General features: G+C 35.4%; 1 protein-coding gene across 1 annotated transcript in view; it reads left to right on the top strand.

Annotated features, from left to right (window-relative positions):
• The window catches only part of BBS9 (Bardet-Biedl syndrome 9), a 301,703-nt gene that overhangs the window by 123,528 nt on the left and 155,159 nt on the right, over positions 1-23,016 (top strand). Inside the window, exon 20 of the mRNA XM_059819084.1 lies at positions 10,018-10,200. Coding sequence (XP_059675067.1) covers positions 10,018-10,200 — 183 coding nt within the window. The remainder of the gene's footprint in view (positions 1-10,017; positions 10,201-23,016) is intronic.

Raw genomic sequence — 23,016 nt, 5'->3', positions numbered from 1 at the left:
GGTTTTATTTTTTGATTTCTGCTGAAGTTCTAACTCTTAGGTTTAACTGGCAAAATGCACTGCCTGAGTTTGTGTCGCTAGGGCAGGTGTGCATGTAAAGAAAATTGCACCTGGTTCTGTTCCTGTGGGCTTTGTGCTTGTGAATTAGCAAGGTGTTTCAGGTGGGAATTTTCTTAATTTGTCAGTTTGAGAGAAGAGAGTTAGAAGGTGCAGTTCCAGGTGTGCAGAAGAATGAGCATCATTGGCCATTATCTGCAGCACAACAAATTCGGTGACCCAAAAATATATGTTCTTTTCATCACCACCTGAAGAGTTGCCACTGAATACACTGTAATGTTACTTCAGGTGGTTTCTTTTTTGTTTTCTTTCTTTTTCTATAGATGGAGGGTCCCAGGCAGGGATATGATAAGCTCGCTCTTTCTTCATTATTGGGTTAAGTCCACCTGCAGTGTGACTTGGCAATAGGATATTTTTGGTCTATCAATACTTGTCTTGCTCCCATAAAATGAAGTCTACATCACTGAAAATAAACACATCTGTATGGCAATAACTGTTGGCATAAAAGTTGAATATCATTTGAAGTAGGGTGCAGCTCAAGTTTTTAAAAGATATTTGCTGGGTATTGTTGTGGCGCAAGCATTATTGTGGTCTGTGCTGTACTTCATCTGTGGAGGAATGCAAGAGTCTACTTTTTCTGAAACTTACTGTTGTGGTACCTTGCATGAATGATGAATTTTTACTTTCACTAAATGATTCTTTTGAAACCATCTTTCTTTTTTTGCTAGTAAATCCAGTAAAACCTAGTGAACTCCAATCTCTGCTGGATTCTCTACAAGTTTTATAAAGACTGTGTTTTTGACTGAGTTTTATAAAGCCTGCATTTCATCATTATGTTCCTTTGTTTTGAAGTTGTTATGTCTCTTTCAGAAAAAAAATAGAAGAAATTATGGAAAACTTGTAATTCAAAGACAAGGTATTCAAGCAAACAATTAGTATGTTTTGCGACCTTTGTGCTTTGACTTGAGAGCCTGTTTTATTTCCAAATGTACTGGCACATATTCTCAAGATTTTACTAATAATAGAGAAATTCTATAAAGTGTCTCAAAACAGAAAAGTAAGTGTTGTAGTTAAGTTTGAGCTTCTAATTAGCTTGCCATCCATTTTCTGTGATTGCTATATTTAGAATTTGTTTCCAGAGTGTATTCTTTTAATTGAATTATTCTGAGTCTTACTTTTACTCCTAGACACTGTGTTAGCAACCACAATGTTTTCTAATCACTTAAAATTATATGCTAGCTCAACCTGAATGGGGAGTTCTGGAAATTTCCTCAAGTGGTTCAGTATAAAGCAGAAGTGTCAAAATTGCAAGTGGGATTGGGTGGGCAAGTTTAATGGCTTGGAATTTAGCTTAGAACTTCACTGTCTTGACTGGCTTGCTGATTTGTTTGACCTTGATACCTTTATTTTTAAAGGTGTTGGAATAGAATTTGCTGGAATGGCTGTGTGTTCATCTATACAGATGGAAAAATATAGATATTATGTGTTAGTTGGATTTGGTTTTATTAACCTTTTTAAGATGTGTTTGTCAACATGTTTATTGTTTTTCATTATTATAATAAAATATAAATGAGATGAGCCTGATTTAGATGTGTTTTACTATGTACTTTCTGAGAAGTGATGATTTGTGGATTTATTCTAGATTTGTAAAACTACACTCATCACCTGATATCTAACATGCTGCAAATGCTTTTTTCCCAGTAGGTGCATATGACTGATCACACTGAGAGTAGTGGTCTTTAATAGGGTGAAATCCTGCCTTTACTGAATCAATGCCACGTTCCCACTGGAGTTAGCAAATCCTTGATTTTACCCGTGAGCTTCACTGTACATAAATGTTTGCAGAAGTAGGATCTAATGGGTATCTCTTGATTTCCTGGCCATCCATAGATCCTATTGGACTGAAATACAATTAGAAATTTGAAGGACGAGGCCCCTGTTGTTTTTTTAAACTGACTACTTAAGTTCACAGCTTATTTCAATATACAAAGCATGCGACTTCACTGTTTAAAATTCGTTCCTTTCTTGTAAAATTTTTTTGGTCATCATTACATAGGACTATATATTTGGTGATATAAACCAAGCTCTTCACCCCTCTGTCTCTATTTAGCTAATGTTAGGCTGCATTTTTTTTGTACATTGCTGCCAATTCAACCACAGCTTCAGTGAAACTGTCTTCAATATTCATTGACTATCAGAGAATCTATGACATATCTGTGCATTATTTAGCACATCCCTATGTTTAAATGAAGCTTTTCTTTTGAAGGGGTAAGTAAAGGATTCATTGTAACTCACTGGCTTCTTAGGTTTTGTGTAATTTGTAACAGATGTTATTTCACTCAGATAAGCTACTAATTTTATAACTCCACTTGTCAATTTGCATTTTATAATGTAGAACTTGCTTTTAAATGTATTGGAAAGTATCATATGTATTTTGGAATATGTTTGTAGCCTTCCTTCAAGAAAATTTTTTTTGCCCCATCTTGGTATTTAGTAGTTGTACCAAATAAAAAGCAGTTACTCACATGCAAAACTGGCTGCAATATTTACTTGTGGATAGGCTATCAAGGAGGTCAGGTGTCAGGTATTTAAATAATTTTCTTCTATGTATTCTTCTTGTTGACCATATTAATTTATCTGGCTTCTCAAAAATGCTAAACCCCTTTAAAAAAGAAAAGAAACAAACAAGCAAATAGAGGGAAGTGTATTAATCAAGTTAAAATAATTATAGCTGTAATCCTTACTGTAGATGGAACACCAGAGACAACAGGAATTCTTCTTTTCTGTTACCGTGGATTTAATCAAGGAAGCTTAGATAATGATACATGGCAGTATAACACACTAAGACATGTTTAAATAAAACTAGTAAACTGTCAACAGTGATGCAAACAAGCAGGTTTTTGCCACTACATTGGTATTGTCAAGACAGAAAACTTTTCAAAATTGATTTATGCATATGAAGAGCTGCATGTTTAGGCTTACAGGAATTTGAATCTGCTTCCTTTAATTAGATCATACCCGTTTAACGTAGCGCTAACCAGCTGGTCTTCGTGCTTGGATTTTACTGACATAGCTTGTTTAAATACTTAGTCCAGACAACACAGAAATTTCCTACCAAGCAGGGTGACACTGATCTATCAGGGTTTTAATTTGTGTTTAAATGTATTAACAATCAAGTACTTTTTGATAATGTATTCAGGTGCCTGGGATTCTGAACTCACTAAATATTTTGCAGTAATTTTAAAAAAATTTCTAGTTAGAGTATAGTGGTATAGATAAAAGCTGGGGGAAGAGGGACTTGTGAAGACAAAGTAATAGCCTGTTTTCTTATTGAGTGTTCTGAAGAGTAAAAATGAAAAGGGTCAAGATACCTTTTTCCTTTTGAACTGACCGTATTCATACTACTATGTCTCTGTATAGCTGAAGTGATAGTTACTTTATTCCAAAAGATTTTCTTATTAATATCATTGTCACTATTTCTTAAAATGAAATAAAATAAATGATGCAGCATATCTCTCCATGGTAATAATCCATGGTCACTTTGGTTTGTGGAGGTAAGACCCACCTTTGATATATGTGAAGTCTCAAAAGAGGATTCTGAATTTAAACAGTAAATGCATTTGGCTCTTACAGAGTGTTTGAATTGATTGCCATCTTAACCGGTATCCTGTGTTGTGCTTGTAGATGATACTGCTTCATGGCAAATTCCAATTTAGAAAGGTGTAGTAGAGCTGTTAACGATAATTCTGTTGTAGAAATATCATAGAAGAAAATAAAACCACACAACTTCCCTCAACCTTGAGTATTTCCTTAATCTGGCAGTTCTAATTTCTAGAGGCACAGATTGCTATAGTAATTACTTGTGATGATCAGTAATTTCATGTTCAAGTGAGGCAATAGAATTTCAGGAGGTAGCTGAGTGCATCCAGAATAAAGCATGGGTCGTCATGCTTCAATGTCTTTCGTCTCTGCTGTCTTCTCACATTGAGGTCATGTTGGGCTTCGCTTGAAAGTTGACTGTTTGGTGTCTAGTGAATTGATGCTTTGTTGTCATCACAGTGGGCCTATGCCACAGTTTTTAAAACTGCCGTCATGGTTAGCACTAGCCGAGGCATTCTTATAAGGGTCAGATAATTGTGGCCTGAGGTAGTTAATCCCAACGTGCGTTCTCACGTACCCATTGCAGTGCTGTGGGAGCGCCGCAGCGTTTAGAAGTGCTCCGTTGTGGGAGTGACACGGTTATTCTTTCTGGTGATGGAGTGTTTATGATAAAGATCGCTCTCTGACATGGATCTCTTTGCCTGCATTCCATAAAGCTTTAGTCACCTGTCAAAAGCTGCATGCACAATGGCTGTTGAGTGAGATGGTCTGCACAGGGAATCAAGCTGCTAATCACTGTTTTGTTACTTTGTAAACTATGTTGAGAATTGCCCGTTTCAAAAAAGTTTAGAAATATTGAGGATTTTAGTAATTAAATTGATATTACAACTTATGTTGTCTTACCTGTTTTAAAGGTTTGCTTTGCTGGTGTCTTAGCTTTTGTATGCGGCTGCATGCCATGTGTGCAAGGTAAACAAAGGGGCTTGTAAGGAAAAAAAATATTTGACTTCAAATGCTTCTATGTGAACTAGGATATGTGGTGGAGACTTCTTAAAACCACAAAAAAGTATTCTGTTAGATCTTGTTACAGATTTCGTAACTGAGTTGTATTTCCTTCTCTAAAATGAGTGAATGTGGGAAAGGGTGAAATAGAGTAGAAGTAAATGTCCTGTTGCAACAGGAAGGAACAAGCAGTAATCCTAGCATTTCTCAGCTCTCTTTTTTTTCTGCTTTAAATGCATTAAAACCCTGCTAATTTTGTTCAAAAACAGTTGGAAGGGTTTGGATCAATTAACTACCTTGCAATAAATTATTCCATAAGAAGGATTGCCAGAAGAGACCTGTGAGCTTGTGATCTCTGTTTTTGCTTGTATAACTATGTATAGAATGGCTCTTTTGAAACCAGGTATAAAGTCTTTGATTATGGATTAATTTACTGTGGAGTATGTGAGTCTTGATAATTCATCATCCCTGTTTCCATTTCAGAATAATTACACTTCTGATATTATTCTTCATATTTTAACAAATTTTGCATAGAAGACTTGCTCCTAAGTGCTATGGATGAAATGTAAAGAGATTCTGTATTCCTTAAATGCCAAACTTCTGCTGTCTTCAAACTTGGTTTCTGCTAAAAATGAAGGTGCTTCAAAGTCATTAGAAGCTGAATCCGTTGTGATAGAACTAGGTGAGAATAAGACTAGTTGGCTAAAGTTTCACCAGTGGTGGACAGTTATGTTTTTACTGGCTGTTTTAAAGAAAAAAACAAATTCAGTCACATTTCCTGTTGTCCATTTTAGAATATGGCATAAAACCTGTGAGAGTCTTCAGTCCCAATGGTGTTAGGAACTCCAAGAAAATATACTACTGACTCAAAAGAAAGGTCCTTGGAACTTCATACTCATTTCTTGCCCTTTACTTTTTCAAAGTTTTCTTCAACTTCCTAGCCAGCTAATAAGAAGGCATTTTGTGTTTTTGGAGTTGTGTTTGTATTTTTTTTGTATTACTGGAATAAGCCTGGGAGAGTGATTTTCATTATTGCCCCAAGGAACTCGTCTGAATATACAAGAGTGGGTATGTTGCAAGCCTTTTTCAAGAGGGATTAGTAATTTCGAAGCTGTTGCTGAATGTTAAACGCTGCCCTAAAAAATATCTTTAAGCACTAACAATGGAGAAATCTGATTGTTTTTAAAACTTGAATCACCATTAGTTTACAGTTTTGAAATGCTTGACATCTTATAAGGTCGTCTTAGCAATGAAATAAGCATGGAGAGAAAACTTTCTGCTTGAACACTTAAGGCTGGAAACATGAGAAATGCTCTATGCTTGGAAATTTTTGCAGTCAAATCCTGGTAATAGTGTTGAGGGGTGAAGTTCTCAAGATTGTAAAAATACTTCTAGATTTCAGCTCTGCCTTTGCAACTGTGAATATGAAATTTAGTAAAAATTTTAAATATTATCTTAATTTAGAGAATAGTTCTTTTCTTCTTTCTTTTCTTTTTACAACATGCTTTCATTAACAACTTAACTGGCCTGTTCTTTGCTGTAGGTAGGTGTATTGGAATAGAGCAAGAATTTGGTCAGAAAAATTTAAGCAAAAAAGGTTGTAAATGAAAAGCAAGTTTTGGTCAGTTATAAAAAATATATATTCAATACTGTACTTCCAACCCATTCCAGTACCCCTTAAATCTTTCCTGCATCAGCCTCTTTCCTTTCTTCCATTGCTTTTAGAAAGAAAGTTGGAAAAACTTATTTTTAGTTTTCTTCATTTGAAAGCTTTGTGATATTAAAGAAGGAGAAAGAAAAATGTTGATTAGGCAATGACAGGCCTTATGCAGTATAGACGGACTTTTTACTTGATAGTTTCCAGTTTGTCTAAAAATCTTTGCATCTTAAGCTACACTTGGCACTGCCAGTTGCAATATATTTTTCAACCTACCCTGTGAAAAAGTGAGACATGGAGAGAATTTATTTTGGTATTTTTTTTATCTGTTTACAAAGATGATAAAATAGATCTTAACTAAACAGATTGAACAACTGCTGTGATAATTGAAGATATAGTTGGGAAATCACGGAGAAACTGTAACTGAATCTGAAGAGACTAGGATCTCAGTTTGCAAATGGTATGGATTCTTTACTTCCCTCAACTATTGTAAAATACAATTAGAGATAATGTTCATGTGAAAATGAAATAATTAAAAATGTGAATGTAATGAGTTTAAACTTACTCATCCTTAAGTTCTGCAAGTGTTTGAAGAACCCCAGAACGCTTCTAAAATTTATAGCTGATGTCCTGGGAGATGTTTAGAGTAATTTTCCTCTGAGGAAAGATTTCTTTTTTCCCCCTCATATTAAGTATTTACTGTGGAACCATGTATTGTCAAAGTATCTTCATTGTCTTTCAGCTGCTTTCCGCATTGCTTTGTCTTTCAGTTCTCAGCATATTTCAAAGGGTGCTGTTTTGACAACCTTTTTTCTGTCTGTGGTATAGGCTTTTTAAAAACTACAATGACTGTGTGTGCCTATGTTACTGTATGGTAATTCATATTGTATTATCTTGCATATTCCAGATCTCTGAAAGCTAGATTAGATCACTTCTTCACCTATTAACAGAATAATATGTACTTAAAAATATTTTTTCTCCCCTCTTTGGTTTCTCTGCAAGTGTAAAGTAGAATTTCTATATGCAGTCATGTAAAGATTTAGTTGCTACATGTTTCAGTGACCTGCAACACTCAAAGACGGCAAAAAACTTAGGCCTGTCATTGGTATAATGTGTCTTGTATTATTGTGCCTTCAGAACTGTAGAATTTTGTACCAAAGATAAACTTCAATAGTTAAACTTTTTAGGGTTTTTTATGAAGCTGCTTTCAAAATAGCTAATAGGCTTGGTGCATTAGGTATTGTTTGGGAGTATGAGGATATTAGTCTTACGTCTATAGCCTATGGTTATAAAATGGAAAGAAAGCAAATTCTGAAATGAAGGATCCTTAAGGAATAGGCCATGTCAGTTACTTTGCTTTATGCAATTTCTGATGTATACAGTACAGTGTAAGTTGAAATATAGCACAGAGTGAGAGTCCGCCTAGGAATTCATTAATGACTCAGTCTAGAAGGTGTCCGTTACCTTTGTTGTGTAAGTGGTGTTCATGTAGTTGTCACCTAGGTGCAACTGTATTTGCCTGCTTCGTCAGCGAAATTGGTATTAGCTGAGTATTATCCATAATAGAATACAGCTAGCTTGCATTTATTCCAGCTTCCAGGAATTATGAATTTATCCATTGCACTATCTCATCCAGTAATGATAGTATAGGAAGCATACTGATGAATGTCATCAGTGCGTTAAATTTATCTTAACATATTTTTCTTCCCAAAATTCTCAAATGCATACTGGACAGGAAAAGTGATTAGATATTCGAAGGCCCCCGTTAGACCGAGGGGAGCTTGTGTCCTCAGAAAGATGAAGCTGTATAGTGCATACAATTACTGGTGACAGTGGTCAGATGCAACTGATGTAGAGTACTACATAGTGTTGTGTTTGTCATGCAGCTTTGTCACCCGTGACTCTGTTGAAAAGTAACTGCAATACTTAACTCCACTTGTGTAGAACAGGAGGTATGAAGAACATCAGGGCTTTGGTCTGAGCAAACTGAGTGCAGGCATGATTATATCAGGTGATGTGTCTGATACTGTTATTCTCCTCTAAGCAAAGTATGTCATGTTGGTTTTCACTATTTGGGATTAATTTCTCACTTCTCCTTTGCATGATTAGCTGGGCTTTTTGTTTTGTTTTGTTACTTGGCTCTGATTTATGTAGTGTTTGGATTCATGAATGTCCTGTGGGTTCTCCATTTTATTTGGAAACATTACATTTCAAAATCTAAAACAAAAGCTATCAACACGTTTTGTTTGAAATGTTTCATATTTATAGTTCCCTAAAATTATGTTTTCTTTATCTTCCTGGTCACATGGGAGCTTGGAGGGAACACACACAGATCTCTAATGCCAGTGTTGCAGATTAAAAATAGTTTTCCTCCACCAAATGCTAACAGCTGGTTGGCTTTGTTTCCCGGCTGAAGATGCATCTTAGTGTTTTCATTTTCCTGGTGTTGCCAAATGTTAATGGATCAAGCTCTGCAAGTTTTACTTAGTAAATTCTGTTGTAATACTAATCACACCTTAACTGCATTTCTGTGAGGCTTTTCAAAACTCCAGTCAAGCACCTATTACCCCATTTTGCCAGTAAATAAACAGAAGGAGAAAGTGGTTGAGGGAGGTGCTTTGTGTTGATTTAAATGGCAATGAAGATAATCAGTGCTGCTGTAAGCCAAGTATTATTCAGGCAACATGAAGATGTAGTGGCATTCATGAGAACAGGTCTTGTAAGTTGTGCTCCCCCCCCCGATAAACCCCTAACCTTTGTTCCTTTCCTTTAGTTGAAGTAATTCAGTGCAAATACCATGGAAATCTCTTGTTGTCATATTGAAATGACAGCAATTGCATACTGAAATCACTGTCATCTTCACTTTTCACCAGTGGTGGAAAATATCTAAACATTTTATTTCAAGAAAGAAGACATTTATAGCAATATTTTTCAAAATACCAATCTTTGTAATGCTGTGAGTGGATGATATTATATACAATGACAAGTTATTGCTGAACTGAGTAGAATAGCATATAATAGCTCTTCTGTTTTTCCCCATCTTGAAGTACTCAGCAAAACTATCTTACCATCTTACAAGACGTGAATCTGCCATTTTATTTTATTTTGAAAATTCTTTCATAATGTCTGGCAGTTAAAGTGGTATTGCCTTCATACACATGATTGAGAATGTTTACATTTTGGCATAAAAGCTTAAGCAACTAGTGCAAAACATGGAGAGACTGGAGAGTTAATAAAATAACACATGGCAGTTATGTTCATATGAAAATAATTATATACTGCATTTTTAATTGCATAAAATCAATATATTGATTTTGATTAATACAGTAGGCTTGCTGGTCATATAGGGATTAGTGTCTTGTGTGGTATAAACCTGAAAGTTAGTTTGTTATGTATTATGTGATACGATGGGGATCAGTTTCAGGAATGCCTTAAGAATATGCTCTAAACAGAATCCTTCCTACACTGATTGTACTAGATAGATTAATCCTATTGCCATATAGACTTGCAATTGCCTTGGGTATGCAAAAGAAAAACCTAGATAAATGATAACTCATTTAATACTCTGTGGTTTGTGTTTATGGAAAACAGAATTCCTCAGGATCTTCTAAAGGAAAACAAGAGTGTGCCAAAGGTAATTTCAGTGTTGAGTGTTCACGGATGGTGAAATTATACTTAACAGATGTTTGTAATTTTTGCAGGTAATAGCTCTAGCAGATGCAGCAGAAGAAAATCAAGCCAACATGTTCCAGGCATTCACAAGGTTGAAAAGTGCCACCCATCTGGTGATTATGCTGATTAGTCTGTGGCAGAAGCTCAGCATGGATCAAGTTGCTATTCTGGAAGCTACATTTTTGCCATTAGCAGAAGATACACAAGAGCTGGTAAGAATCTGTAAGAGCTACTGGAAAAATGCTCATTGAAAGAGCTTTAAGTGCTTAAATTTACATATTTCCCCATGTGCTTTGTTGAAGACTGTCCTTTGAAGTGATTTAGTAGCCTTATTAAGTAGGTGTTTGATGCGAACTACATTGATTCACAGGAAAGTGGGAAAGTGGGAGTAGATTATAGAATGTTTTGTTAGAAGATATGGGTGATACCAGTTAACTTCTGCCTAATCCTTCATTATCAAGTCAAGCAGGAGTGTCTCACATAAGTTTAGCTGGTTTTAGCTTCTGTCCAGTTGTTAGCACAAACAGAATAGCCCCAATTTTTTGAAGACTCTAATATAAGTTCTGTATAATATATGTACATGTGTACTCACACGCACACATTCCAATAGAACTATAAAATATAGACATGTACACACATTAATGCAGTATATTTCATCTATTAAGCATTTGCCATACTTTGTCTTCAGTGTTTGCACATTGGTTTATATAATGGATGAAAGTTATACAAAGAAAATACTGTGAATAGATTATGTACTGTATTCTCCAAACCATGCTCTAGATAGTCCTGCATTGTGTAGATATCTTGCAAATTCTGCTCCAATTTAGTGCCTGTGAGTATGTGAGATCGTGTGCAAAATTTGGAGAATGGTCTGTAAAGAAAAATAATGCTGTGTTCTATCCTCGCCTAAGGTCCCCAGCTAAACACTGCTTTAGTTGAATTAAGGAATCTTCTAAACTTAAAACGACTAGAGTTGATCTCCAGTTAGTTTCAAGTCCAGCCTTTTTTCTGGGTTCTAGAATAAAATGCTTAGATATTGTGCCACAGTAGAAGAGAAATAAACTCTGACATTAATATTTCGCAACAGTTTCTTTTAGGTATCTGAACTATAAAGTATACTGCGTAACCTTTCACAAATGACTTCTATAGAATAAAAAAAAAGAATTATCTAAGTACACATTAATTTTAATTTTCATGCTCTGCACAGGGTTTTTGCAATGTACAGTGAATCCGGATTTTGGTACATACCCAGAATACTTAGAATAGTTTGTGGCCATTTAGAAAGCTTGTGCTGGGTTCCAAGTGAATCTAGGATCATCTGCAATTTCCGCCTGCGGGGGGAAAAAGTGATTTGGCATTTTACATTATATTGACCCATAGCAGGCAAAGCAAAACAGTTTTGTTGAGATTTGTTTTGGATTTTTTTCCTCATTTAAACTTGAAAAATCAAGCTGCAGAACTGAGGAGTATGCATTCCCATGAATGGAATTTAAAGAAAGTTCATATGAATCTCATAAAAGCTAAACCAACCATTTTCTGCATGCCTCACTTTTATTTTGCCATCAGGAATTGCATTGCTTTGACACGTGTTTTAATAAGACATGGTGAAATCTGTTGCGTATCCTATAATACTGGATATCAATTCAGTATATATCTCGATGTGGTTTTGATATAATAGTTAACAATATTTCATGTTAAAGCTGTAAGACCTCACATAAATATTGTAAGGATGTACATCCTGCAGAGCAGCCAGGATGAAAAATGTAAACCAACAATAACTGGAGGTGGAAATGGAAATGAAACCTTTACAAAAATACTGAAATACGTGCCATATTGAAGTTGTTATGGTACCACAGAAATCTGAATGTAATTTAAGGAGAAGTTTAGACAGGGAAGGGGGGAAATCTTCTGACATACCAATGATATTTACAGACAGAAGCTCCTAGCTAGCGTTCAGGTTTCTTTGCAAGCAGTTGAGTGGAACACTGGTGAAAGAAAGTACTCTGAAGAATTTTTATTTACTCTTCAAACAATTCTGCACAACAGTTTGTTGTATTTTTATTTGGAGGGAATGTGTTAGAAGACAGTTTGGATGCAGTCTACATCTTCAGAACATTTTTCGCCTTGTGAGCATTAAACTGTGAAGTGTTTTTTTAATAAAAGGGAAATGTTTAGAATATAATGTTACCGTAAAAAGAAATGCTTCTCTGACCATAACATCAACATTATTCTCATACATGCCATTCCATTTAGAACAGATTGCATCTTGTTTTCTAGACCTGGCAATCACTCCAGTTAGATACTTAGCAAATACAAAACTGGTGGTTTTGTGTTCCTATTGTCACCAGTTTTTCTCAGACTGCTCAATGGTTTCTGGTGCTGCAAACTTTTGTGTAAGAACGCGTAAAATTTGTTTTTTCTTGTCTACAAAGATATAATGGAATTAATACTGCGAACTTGCATATTTTCTGGGAATAACAGATATTTGGCATCACATTTTACTTCCAGCAGTAAACTTCCAACTAGCACCTAGAAGTATTGCTTTGATTGAACTGACTAAAAGGGTTGCTCTTGTTTAGTATTGGAAATACAAGGACATTCCCCTTTTTCAGTGATTTTTTTTCATGAATTCTGCACAATCTGAGAAGTATAACATCAGGGATTGAATGAGATCTCTCAGGTCTCTGCTTTTGACCAGTGGGATAAAAAAATGAAACCATTAAAGTGATGCCAAAACTGTATAAAAGTTAATCTTACTCACATGGAAGTTAGGTGCAGTTTTGTCCCAGTGTGCTTTGTTACTGTGGGACTAAAACTGAACCCATACTCAAAATACAGAAGTATATATTGTCAGTATTTCAGAGCATAGTGTTACAGCTCCATGCAAACTATACTTTAAAATATATACTGGGTTTGAGTCCTATGTTTTGCTATCTGTTGAAATACATGGTAGAAAACTATTTTAGAGTGCTTTTGGAGACAAAAGAATCCATGATCGCTGTAATAATGTTAACAATATATCAGATTTTATTATGCAATTCACTTTTTTCAGGAGAGTCTGTGACTGTTCTGCAAGACTAGCATATTTGTTATTAGCTTATAACAGGGAGTGACAACAATTTGAAGTACCATAAAGTCTGAAAAATGAAAAAAGCAAGGAACATCTTAACGGATGTTTTTCAGCGATTATACTTTACCAAGCTGAGTTATCTGGATGGAAAAAGATGTTTGAAAAATGCAGAGTTTGTGATAAAACATATGTTTACAATAGGAAATCCTTTTGGAAAAGGAGGGAATTTGTCCAGGCTAATTTAAAGGGTTCAAAAGATTCGTGCTACACGGGATAGTTTTGATATAATGGTTGCATGGTGTCTGGTTTGACTGATGGCTCATATGTCTGATCATTTAAGCTCTTAATGCTTTCTTTAAGATATTAGGGAAAAAAATGTCTGTCAATACTAACATTCTAACTTTAGGACTGATGGAGGGACCTCAGCAGTATAGCCATCAATAGTAACTTTACTGAAGAATAAATATTTTCATAGTTCTCATGATGTTACCAAATAATGACATACAGGTTCTTCATTGCTCAGGATCATCCCTTTCTTGTTATAGTCACATTTGTGATACTGTAGTTAATAGTAACAGCTATAAACTGGCATCGAGGAAGTATGTTTTCATCTCCTTTTATTTATGTTTGGAATCGTACTAACCAAGTAAATGTCTGTATTCGATCTTAGTTTCTTATTGAAGTTGTAATTTGGAAGAAAAAAAATGCCTGAGGGTGAAATGCATATTTTTAAGTGACTCTATGATCTAGTGTAATTAACTTAAGTTAGTGACTATAAAGTTACTACTTTAGTGTTGAGTAGATAAAGTAGAAAAATATACTTTAAGGTAATGATGAAAAAGAGATGGTGTCAGAAGAAAATCATGAAGTGCCTAGTGGAAGAGTCATAGGTGTTTCTATCAAAAGTGTCTGTGCTTTCTGTAAGAAGATGATCTGAATGTACATCACCAAAAAACCAAAAGATCAGTCACTTGGGAACGACTAGATAGCCTGCTAGGTTTTATGCGTGATAGCAGGTTGGGTTTTACTGTAGAGTTCTTGAGTAACACAGAAAATACCCTCTGGTGGAAAGAATCCTTTATTGAGTGAAAGTTCTCAGGATTAAAGATAAGGTTATTTCTGTAATTCCAGGAGGCTTAATTCTGTCAAGACTGACATTAGCCAACTTTTTGTTGAATTTTTCCATCAGTGTTTAGTACTGTTGAAGCTTTGAGCTAATAATTACATCTTTAGCGGGAGTAATTTTTATGAGCTATAATTCTTAAAATTTATTGGAAGTTGTCCTTTTTCACTAATTCTTGTAATTAGTTAAAGTATAATCCAACCTAGGTCTTAATCACAGTAAAATACATCTGGAATTCATTTTTTGTCTTATATTTTCTAGACTCTGCTTGTCGTTTTAACTATTCTTAAAGGCAAAGCTCCAACTGTGTAACAGACTGAAATATTTTAAAATAGGCTGAAATATTTTATATTTTATGGTTTGTCATAGGCTGGTACAAATTATCTTTGGTATTTTTGTAAATACTTTTAAAATTTCTTAAACAAAACCAGAAAATCCCCAAACCCAACAAACCAACAAAAAACCCAAAACCACCAGAAGGCAGTGGGCAGTGACAACTGGTAACTTGGAACCAGTTTTCCATACAGTTGTATTCTTTATTTCTGTGAACAGGCAAGTTTATAGCAGATACATTTCCCGTGCCCCCCCCCCCCCCCCCCCCTTCTTTCTAGAAACAAGACGGATAATACAGCTGAAAATAAGTAGCTTTGGAGGGAGAAGCACATGAAATTTGTTGCCTTTTTTCCAGCTGGGAAAAATACTTTACATTAGATGATGGATGCTGACTATCTTTTTTCAAAAATCAAAACTAATAAACAAGTCTTTCTCCTATTCAAATCAAGTCCATGCAACAGAACCATTCAGAAAGACTCTTTGGATACAGTCAAGCATCTAAGTCCAGTAGAAATGGAAAAAAAGCTAGTGGGTTTTAAATGTTTAATCACCAAAAGGAAGGAGCTTTAAGCTTTTCCTGGTAAAAGACATAATTTTTCAGTAAAACAAGGTCAGCCTCAGTCTGAAGTTTAGTTTTGGTTCAGGGCAGCATAAGATTGTCAAGTGGGGGAAAGATGAAGGTGAGGGAATGAGATTCCCACTCTTCCCTGGGGAGGGAAGGTCCAGTATGAGGAAGAGAGGTTAAAAATGGAGTAGTGGTGCCTGGATCCTGTCAGTGTCCTTTGCTCAGACATGTGTATGTGACCCAGCTGGAGAATAAGAGAAGTAAGACCATGGCTCAAGTACCAGCCTTCTTTGATTTTATGTTTTGATATGGAAGTTAAACTCTCTTGCTCAGTGCTCTGCCTCCTAGCCTGCTTTCAAGAGGAACAGAATACACCAGAGACAACTAGAGTAGGTGGAGAGAAGGACACGTGGTTGTAAAGCCACTGTTACTGCAAATTGATGCATAACCATTGCTACTTTACTTTTATTTGTGATCCCTTAAAAGCAAGGTTTCAAACTGATGGATTACTTATCAATTTTACAATTTCTAGAAATGAACGATCAAATGTTTGTGTTAAGTAATTTGGGGGAAAGAGTGAATTTGAAGGGTGAGGTGGTGGTTTCACCACTACTTTAAGCACTATCATAGTTCCTTTAAATGTTTGTGACTCATTCTCTTCCTGCAGTTAATTTTATTTACTGATACGACAGTGGGTTATGGCAAACACAGCAAGTTGGAGGCAGGTTACACCACTATCTAGTGATCTTCATCTGTAGCTGAATTAATGTGATTCTTCACAGTGAATTCTGTGAGTAGAATGGAAAAATGCCAATGTTTTGTTGGTCTGAGAAAGAAAGGCTTAGTGTGGTCTGCTTTAAACCTTCCATGTTTTAATGAAAATCTGTCATGTATCTTTATCTGATGCTTCCCACTGCAAAGGACTAGCAGAAGAAGCTATGCCCAATTGTATTTTCAAATTTTTTTGTCATTTGCAGTTTTTGCAGTGGCTGGTAAGAAGGAGACATAAGATTTTTATTTTTTTAAAAGGTCCGCTTCTGGTGGTTGGTAATAGTACTGCTTTTCATAAAAGAAAGCTTTCTCTTTTTCTTCCAGATGGCATAAAATTAATTTAAACAAAATTATGCAGAAACAGGTTGTGATATGCATTATGAATTGTAAAAGTTCTAAGGACAGAAAGAATCTTTGTATTCTTGTCTTGTTCCCAAGCTCAGAAAAAGCATTCAGCCTTGGTATAAACCTTATGCTAATGGAGAATCTGACGTATCTGTTAGATGTATTTTTTAAAAGTTTGGAGAATTAGTTTTATGTTTAACTTGAACTATCACCTTATTTATTCTGCCAGTATTAGAGATACTGAAGTTAATCTTCAGTGTGCTGTCTCTGTTGTGAGCAGAAGCCTACTCAGAGATCTTACTTCTTGGTGTAAATCAGTCAAGGCAGAACTGTGTTCTGCTGTGATTAGTTTGCCTCCAGTGTATAGTACCTCCTTTAAAACTAACTTAAATATCCTACAAAGTATTGCAGTTGTCCCAAAAGACATACCCTTTATTTGATAGATTAAATAAGCTTCTGTTATCAGACATCTTTCTCTGTGTAATATTGTGATGGGGACCTCTAAACTTTCTCTTTGTTAGGGTAGTGTAATCTATCTAGTTCAGGTACAAAGAGAAGCTAAAATATTTTAGTGTAGTAGTAGTTGCTGAATATGTGCTGCGTACCGGGAGTTCAGATCAGTTGTCATCTAAACTGCTTAATGACAAGAGTGATGCATTACAGTGATTACGGCAATGTTGTTCACCAAAAGGTCTTCACACTCAGTGTACATAATCAGTGACTCTTTCTTTTGGGTTGTTTCTTTTAAAGAAGGTGATTGTCAGTGGAGAGTTCCCTTGATATTGTGTCCTAATTGAAAGATCTGCAGGCTCTTGCGGTGTATTGAAAAGTATTGTACTGGTGTTTTAGAAATGTAATGTGATTTATGATTGATTGTAAAATTCCACTGAAATTACTTATATACTGAAAAAACTTACCAGCTTCAGCCTCATTAGTGTATGGCCTTTATATTCCATAATAGGACAGGGTTTATAGACTTAAAAGTTGCATATTTACTGTTCGTTTTATTTTCTGATTGTCTCCTATCAGTTCAAAGCTGTGATACTTTTATTCTAAACACTGTAATGCTATGTTAGTATCTGATTAAAAAAAGTCAACCATACATCATGGCATTTTCTGAAAAAATAAGATAGAGATATTCCCAATAATTTTATGAAGCTCTCTATTTATATTGAACATATGACTTAATTATATGCAGCTAAATTCCCTCTGACAGTCAGAAATGTTTCTGAGAGGGTATATCAAGATCTAATCACCAAACGATCCAATCTCTGTTCTTGGGGGGGTTGGGTGGGGGGTGGGAGGGGAAGGGGAAGGGGCAGGGGCAGGAGCAGAACCAAACCAGTTGTGGTATTACTGCTTTTGGTTCTGAATTTGTTGATGGTTGTTCTTGGTTCTAAATTGCAATCATAATATAGCATTTTTTGGTCATTATGAGATAACCTATATCTATTGTTCACACATTGTGTTCTTGTATAATCTGCCTACTGGAATTTACAAAGATATTGCTGGGTAGTGTTAGAAGATGTCATGTGAATCTTTCACCTTGTTGAAAGATCCCAGAAAAAAAATCTCGCTGGCTTTTTTACCATGATTTTCAGAGTAGCCATTTTTTTCAGATGGAAGCTTTTCCTTTTAATTAATGGTAAGATGCTTTGTCTTAATTCCTAGATTAAGAATGACATACCAGTATTCTCTCACATCTGCACAAGTGGTGATAGACTCACTTTACATTAGGACAGGCCAGTTCAAATTAAAGGAACATAAAGATTGCATAATTTATTTCTGCCATCTTCTCCTGGCTTTTTCAATGAAGTGAGAGTTTGGTATAGCCAAAATGTGGTTTTGATGCTTCAAAAGTAAAACAAGGTCATAAGACAAGGCTGTACAAACAATGGAGGAGTTAATGATCTTTGCCCAAGCTACTGTTTCAAGGAAAAAACCCAATAATTCTAGCATAAGCTTGAAAATGGGCTATCCAAGTAAACATGCAAGTCCAGTTTGACATTATTTTCGTTGCCCTCACCTGTGCATTTTGGGAGAATAAAAATTCCACAATTTGAAGCAACAGAGCTGAGTTTAAAGTTAGTGGTGAGTAGATCTAAAGTACTGTGAGAATTTAAATAGGAAACAAACTTTTTGCCAAGTTCTGATTTTTTTTTTCAGAGCTAAAATATTTGAGTGGGTGTGGTTCCATATTTCACAGCTTTTGGAAACACAAACTCATTTGTCAGGCTTTCATAGCATCTTATATTGGTAACCTAATAAAGGATATTGTAGTAAGAGAAGAAAAGTTCCTCTCCAAGTGTATCACTGAGATGAGAATAAAATATGGGCTGAGATGCAGTGAGAAGTCTCAAGAAGCTTTTTTTAGCATATGTTTTCTCTACTTTTTTCTCCAGATGATGTATAACGAGGTCTGATTCGTCTTCCCCATATCAAAAATTACCTTGCTGAACCTTGTTGAAGTTACAGACCTCATGGCAGACCTGTTGTTAGATGTATAGCATTCTTCAGCAAGATGCATGACTGCTGATGTGTTTGCATGCCTGCAGACAGCTTTGACAGCCTCTGCAAAACTCAAACAGCACCTCAGTTTTCTTAACTAACTGGTGAAAAGTTCTTGAGGAAAAGAAAGATGAAGTGTTAGATGATTTCAGTGCTAAAAAGCAAAACAAAAGATCTCTGAAGCTGGCAACAAAGAAGCCAAACCACTCCATTCATGTAGTGCGTACAAGAGTTTCTTTCATCAGTTCCTAGAAAGGGATCAATGGTTGTAAGAAGTCAAGTTAAAAAGAAAATTAAGATGACAAAAAACCCTCAAATTCAGGAATGGTTTCTACAGAAACCCATGATGTGTGTGAACTTTCACAATTCCAGACAGGTTGTATTTATATTACAACAAATAAGCATTGCTAGAGGAGTAACTGTACAATTAGATAGTTAGAATTTATCTGTTGAAAAACACACCCTCTTCTCTGCCTCTCACCCACTCTGCCTTAAAGATCTTCATAATTTTCACTGTTGTCCAGAAATAAAATAATAAAAAACAGGTGTTAGAACGAACTCTGTGTTGCTCTAATTTTGAGATATGAGACAATTTAAAAGAGGAGTTGGGCAATATAGGTACACTACTCGTCAAGAAGAAAACTACTGGTCTAATTCTAGTCTAATTCTACACTAATTTTGAAAGTCTTTCTGTGCAAGTGAAGAAAATCCGAACCTAAAGGATGCAGCCCTTGTGGAAATTTGGCTACAATAATCAGAGATTAATTAAATTTTAATGGAGGGCTAATAAAACCACCATCTGTAGTCATCCTGATATATCATGTTTTGGGTGAAGCATGCACTTTCCAGAGAGCAAATTACTAAACCCCAAAGCATGGAGGAGTTAGCTGCAGAAATATTATGACTATGATCTCCACCTGGAGGAGTTCTGCTTTCTTACAGGTGATACATTCTCTAATCGTGTTATCAGTTGCTTCATTAACACACCGAAGCCTACAACTGCTAATAACCATAATTTGTTTCTGTGAGCAGGACTTTCTTCTGAATTGGATTTGAAAAATATATTAAAATCTTGACTGATAGAGGTGGTCATCGTAATGGAACACAGCTTTCAGAACCTTTGTTCAGTAATGCTTGATTTGCTAGATTCCTGAAACACCCACTGCTTTAATACTACTCTTCTACATTGTGAATTTTCCAGAAGATCCTTGGTAAAGTATTAGTTTAGGAGCACCATTCCTAGAAGACAAATACTGCATATTCTATAAAATAGTTTTAAAAACACTATTTTGATTTCTAAGCCATATGCATTTTCAGCTCTCCTTCCATACCCTAAGATGTTACAGAGGGAGGTTTTGTCGAATCTTGATTTAAAGTTAAATGTCCATAGAATAGAATCTTCCAAAAACTAGTCTTATACTTAGTGCAGAAGTGTTCAGTGGTTTGTGAATTGTGCTTCAAAGGACAAACATACCAGAGAAAGAACAAACTTTTAAATGGCAAGTGTACTTTTCAGGAAAGAATCTGTTGTACAGATTTCTCTCGGGTGAAGTTGCCATAGGATATCAATATACTTTTACCAAGCAGGACTCAAATTGAGAAGTTCTTGTAGAGAGTTGTTTACGCTGCTGGAGTTTCTACTAAATAAGTATTTCTACACTGAACGGATAAAGTTGCTGTTTCTATTGTCACTGAACAGCTGTGCAGAAATGACAAGTGTATCTGTGACAGACTTTTTTAAAAAAAACAACTTATTTACAAAGGATTTTTTCTAAAGCTGATATTTGCAATCTACTACCTCAAAATGGGAGATACTAATATTTGAATTAGATGCTCTGAAGTAGCTTGAAAATAGTTGCTAGCGTGAGTAGTTTTTGTTAAATAGCTCTGCACAGACCTGTTGTGCTGTACTCAGAGTAGTTCAATAAATATTGTAAAAAGATCTCATACAGTTTCCTGTATAAGTCTTGATTCCTTTCTGTACTCTTCTATTTGTTGTTGTTCATAGACTCTTTAATCTTTTTTATCTTAAATATCTGTTGTATCAGGATCCCTACAGAGCTTGATTGTTCAGGAGATAACTCTGACCGTAATATGTCATCAGGATGTTTACCTTGTACTTCCTTGGTTTTTGCATTTGTCTTTTATCCCTTCTGTTTTAAGTAAATTGTAATTTGTTTGGAGTAGGTCAGTTTGCTAAGTCTAAATCCTTAATAAGATTTAAATGTCTATGATTTCTATAATGTAGCTCTTGACAATAGGTTAAGACTTCAGAGTACTGTCTCACAAATAAGGATGTTTTTCTGCGTAAAATTCTTTCCTTGAATTAAAATGAGGTGGATTCATCTACTGTTTTGAACTGTTCTTCTAGAACGATGTATCTTATTAATTTTGTTTTGGATATTCAGCTATATCCTCACTTTGCTATTGCTTTCATCAGTCTGCAAATTCCTGTTAGAATTGAATGACTTTAAATGCCAATAGAAAAAAAAATCAGAGCAGTTAATATTATGGATGTTATACATAATAATTGATTTAAAAGAAGATATGATTAGAGAGTGCAGGACTAGTGTAAGAAATTCAGTTGGTGCTTTTTCTATTGTGTGCTCACCACAAATGTCCCTCTTAGGCATTTAATAGATTTGGTACATATTTAAGTTTGAGTCATTTGTCTGGATTTTCATCAGACTTAAATTCCTGTAGTCCATAGGATTTTACCATTTCTCTGCTTTTTCGGTATTCCATTGGTAGGTTTTTGTTACTTATACATGTGGAGGTTTTGGGTTTTTTGTGGTTTGGTTTTTACTTTTTTTTTTAAAAGCGAATTGTAGAAGATTCTAGAGTAATCTGTGACTGGTGTTTTTAATGCACTATGTTGAAGAAAACTGTTTTTATATTGTTACAAGGATAACTCTTCAACCAAGTCATGTGCATCTTAAAAAATGTACTATCTCTTGAGACTGTTTAAAGTTTAATATATTAAGACTTCAGTAATATTTTACTGCATTTTTTGAGTGCTATATCGATATAGAGTCTATTTGCTTGTCTTTTTCTTTCATTTTATTCAGACTCTGTTCAAAAGGTCTCCTAAATGCCTTATCAATTAATCTTTAGCAGTAATTTTTCAGGGACACTCACAAGGAAAGTTTGTCAGCTCCCTTTCTGGCAGAATAGGCAAATGTTGCATGGCATCTTCATGGCTGCTGTCGCTGTTATCTCCTGTTCGAGACAAATAAGTCAGTTAGAAACAGAACATGCTTGAAGAATGTGGGTTAGGATGACTGGTAGCACAGTGAAATCCCAGCAAAATTTGCTAATGGTCTGTGCCTGTGTTGGAGACTACCAGTTCAGTAGCCCTGGCTTAGTGGAGTACAGGTTTGTATGTGTAACACTAAGATAATTCTTTTTAATTGCTGTAAAAGCAATGTGTTGAGAGACATGTGGCTGATGTTTCTTGTGAATTAGTATATAGAACACTTTCAGATATAGAAGCCTCCTCTTTGGTGGTTTGGATAAGCATAAATGCCAAGGTTGTTATTCAGTAAGGTGAGCGTCCAAGTATTCTAGCATTTTTGAGAGCTGATGAAACCATTATTGTGACTAAAATAAAGAAATAAGATATAGCCAGGCAAATTCCTGAGTTAACAGCTGTAAGAATTCCCATAATTTGGCTCGCATGAATTTTGCATAGTTTTTGCAGTATGTTTCACATTGCATTTTAATTCTTTCAGAACTGTCTTGGCTATCACTCCAGGATAAATGACTTGGGCAGCTTGAAAAATGCCTGTTGCCTTAGGAATAATATTAATAAAGATAAAGTCTTCCAAAGTAAATTCAGGCTTTTTAAGAGAGATTTAAGATACTGAATCAAATATCTGTCTGGCTCATGAACACAACTTAGCAACAACCTTGTTCAAGTTTGACTGATGTGCTATTAGAATGGTTTATTTACACTTAAGACAAATAGTATTAATTTGTAGCTCTCTAACTACATTTGCCACAATCCCTGAGTTCTGTTAATTCCATAAATCAGTTGTTCTCAAACTTACCTCCCAACACTCACTTTGTTTTTCCCCCTTTCCATGTTGTCCACCCCATCCTTTCCCTGGAATGTCCTCAGCCCTACGATACTTCTGAGCTTTTACAGGAGCCACTTCTTTCTGCTCACATCTCCAGGTCTGCTCCCTATAAAGCACTGTTCCTCCACCCAGAAACCCTGTCCAGGCTACCTCCAGGTTGGAGCAACTGTGCCCTAAGTAGTACTATCATTTATTTTAATCTAATCTTCTCACAAAGATGATGCAGTTTCCGGT

The sequence above is a fragment of the Gavia stellata genome, chromosome 6, assembly GCF_030936135.1.
Source record: "Gavia stellata isolate bGavSte3 chromosome 6, bGavSte3.hap2, whole genome shotgun sequence".
Classification (NCBI taxonomy): Eukaryota; Metazoa; Chordata; class Aves; order Gaviiformes; family Gaviidae; genus Gavia; species Gavia stellata.
The sequence above is the reverse complement of the archived record's forward strand: the minus strand, read 5'-3'. Positions and strand labels throughout refer to the sequence as shown.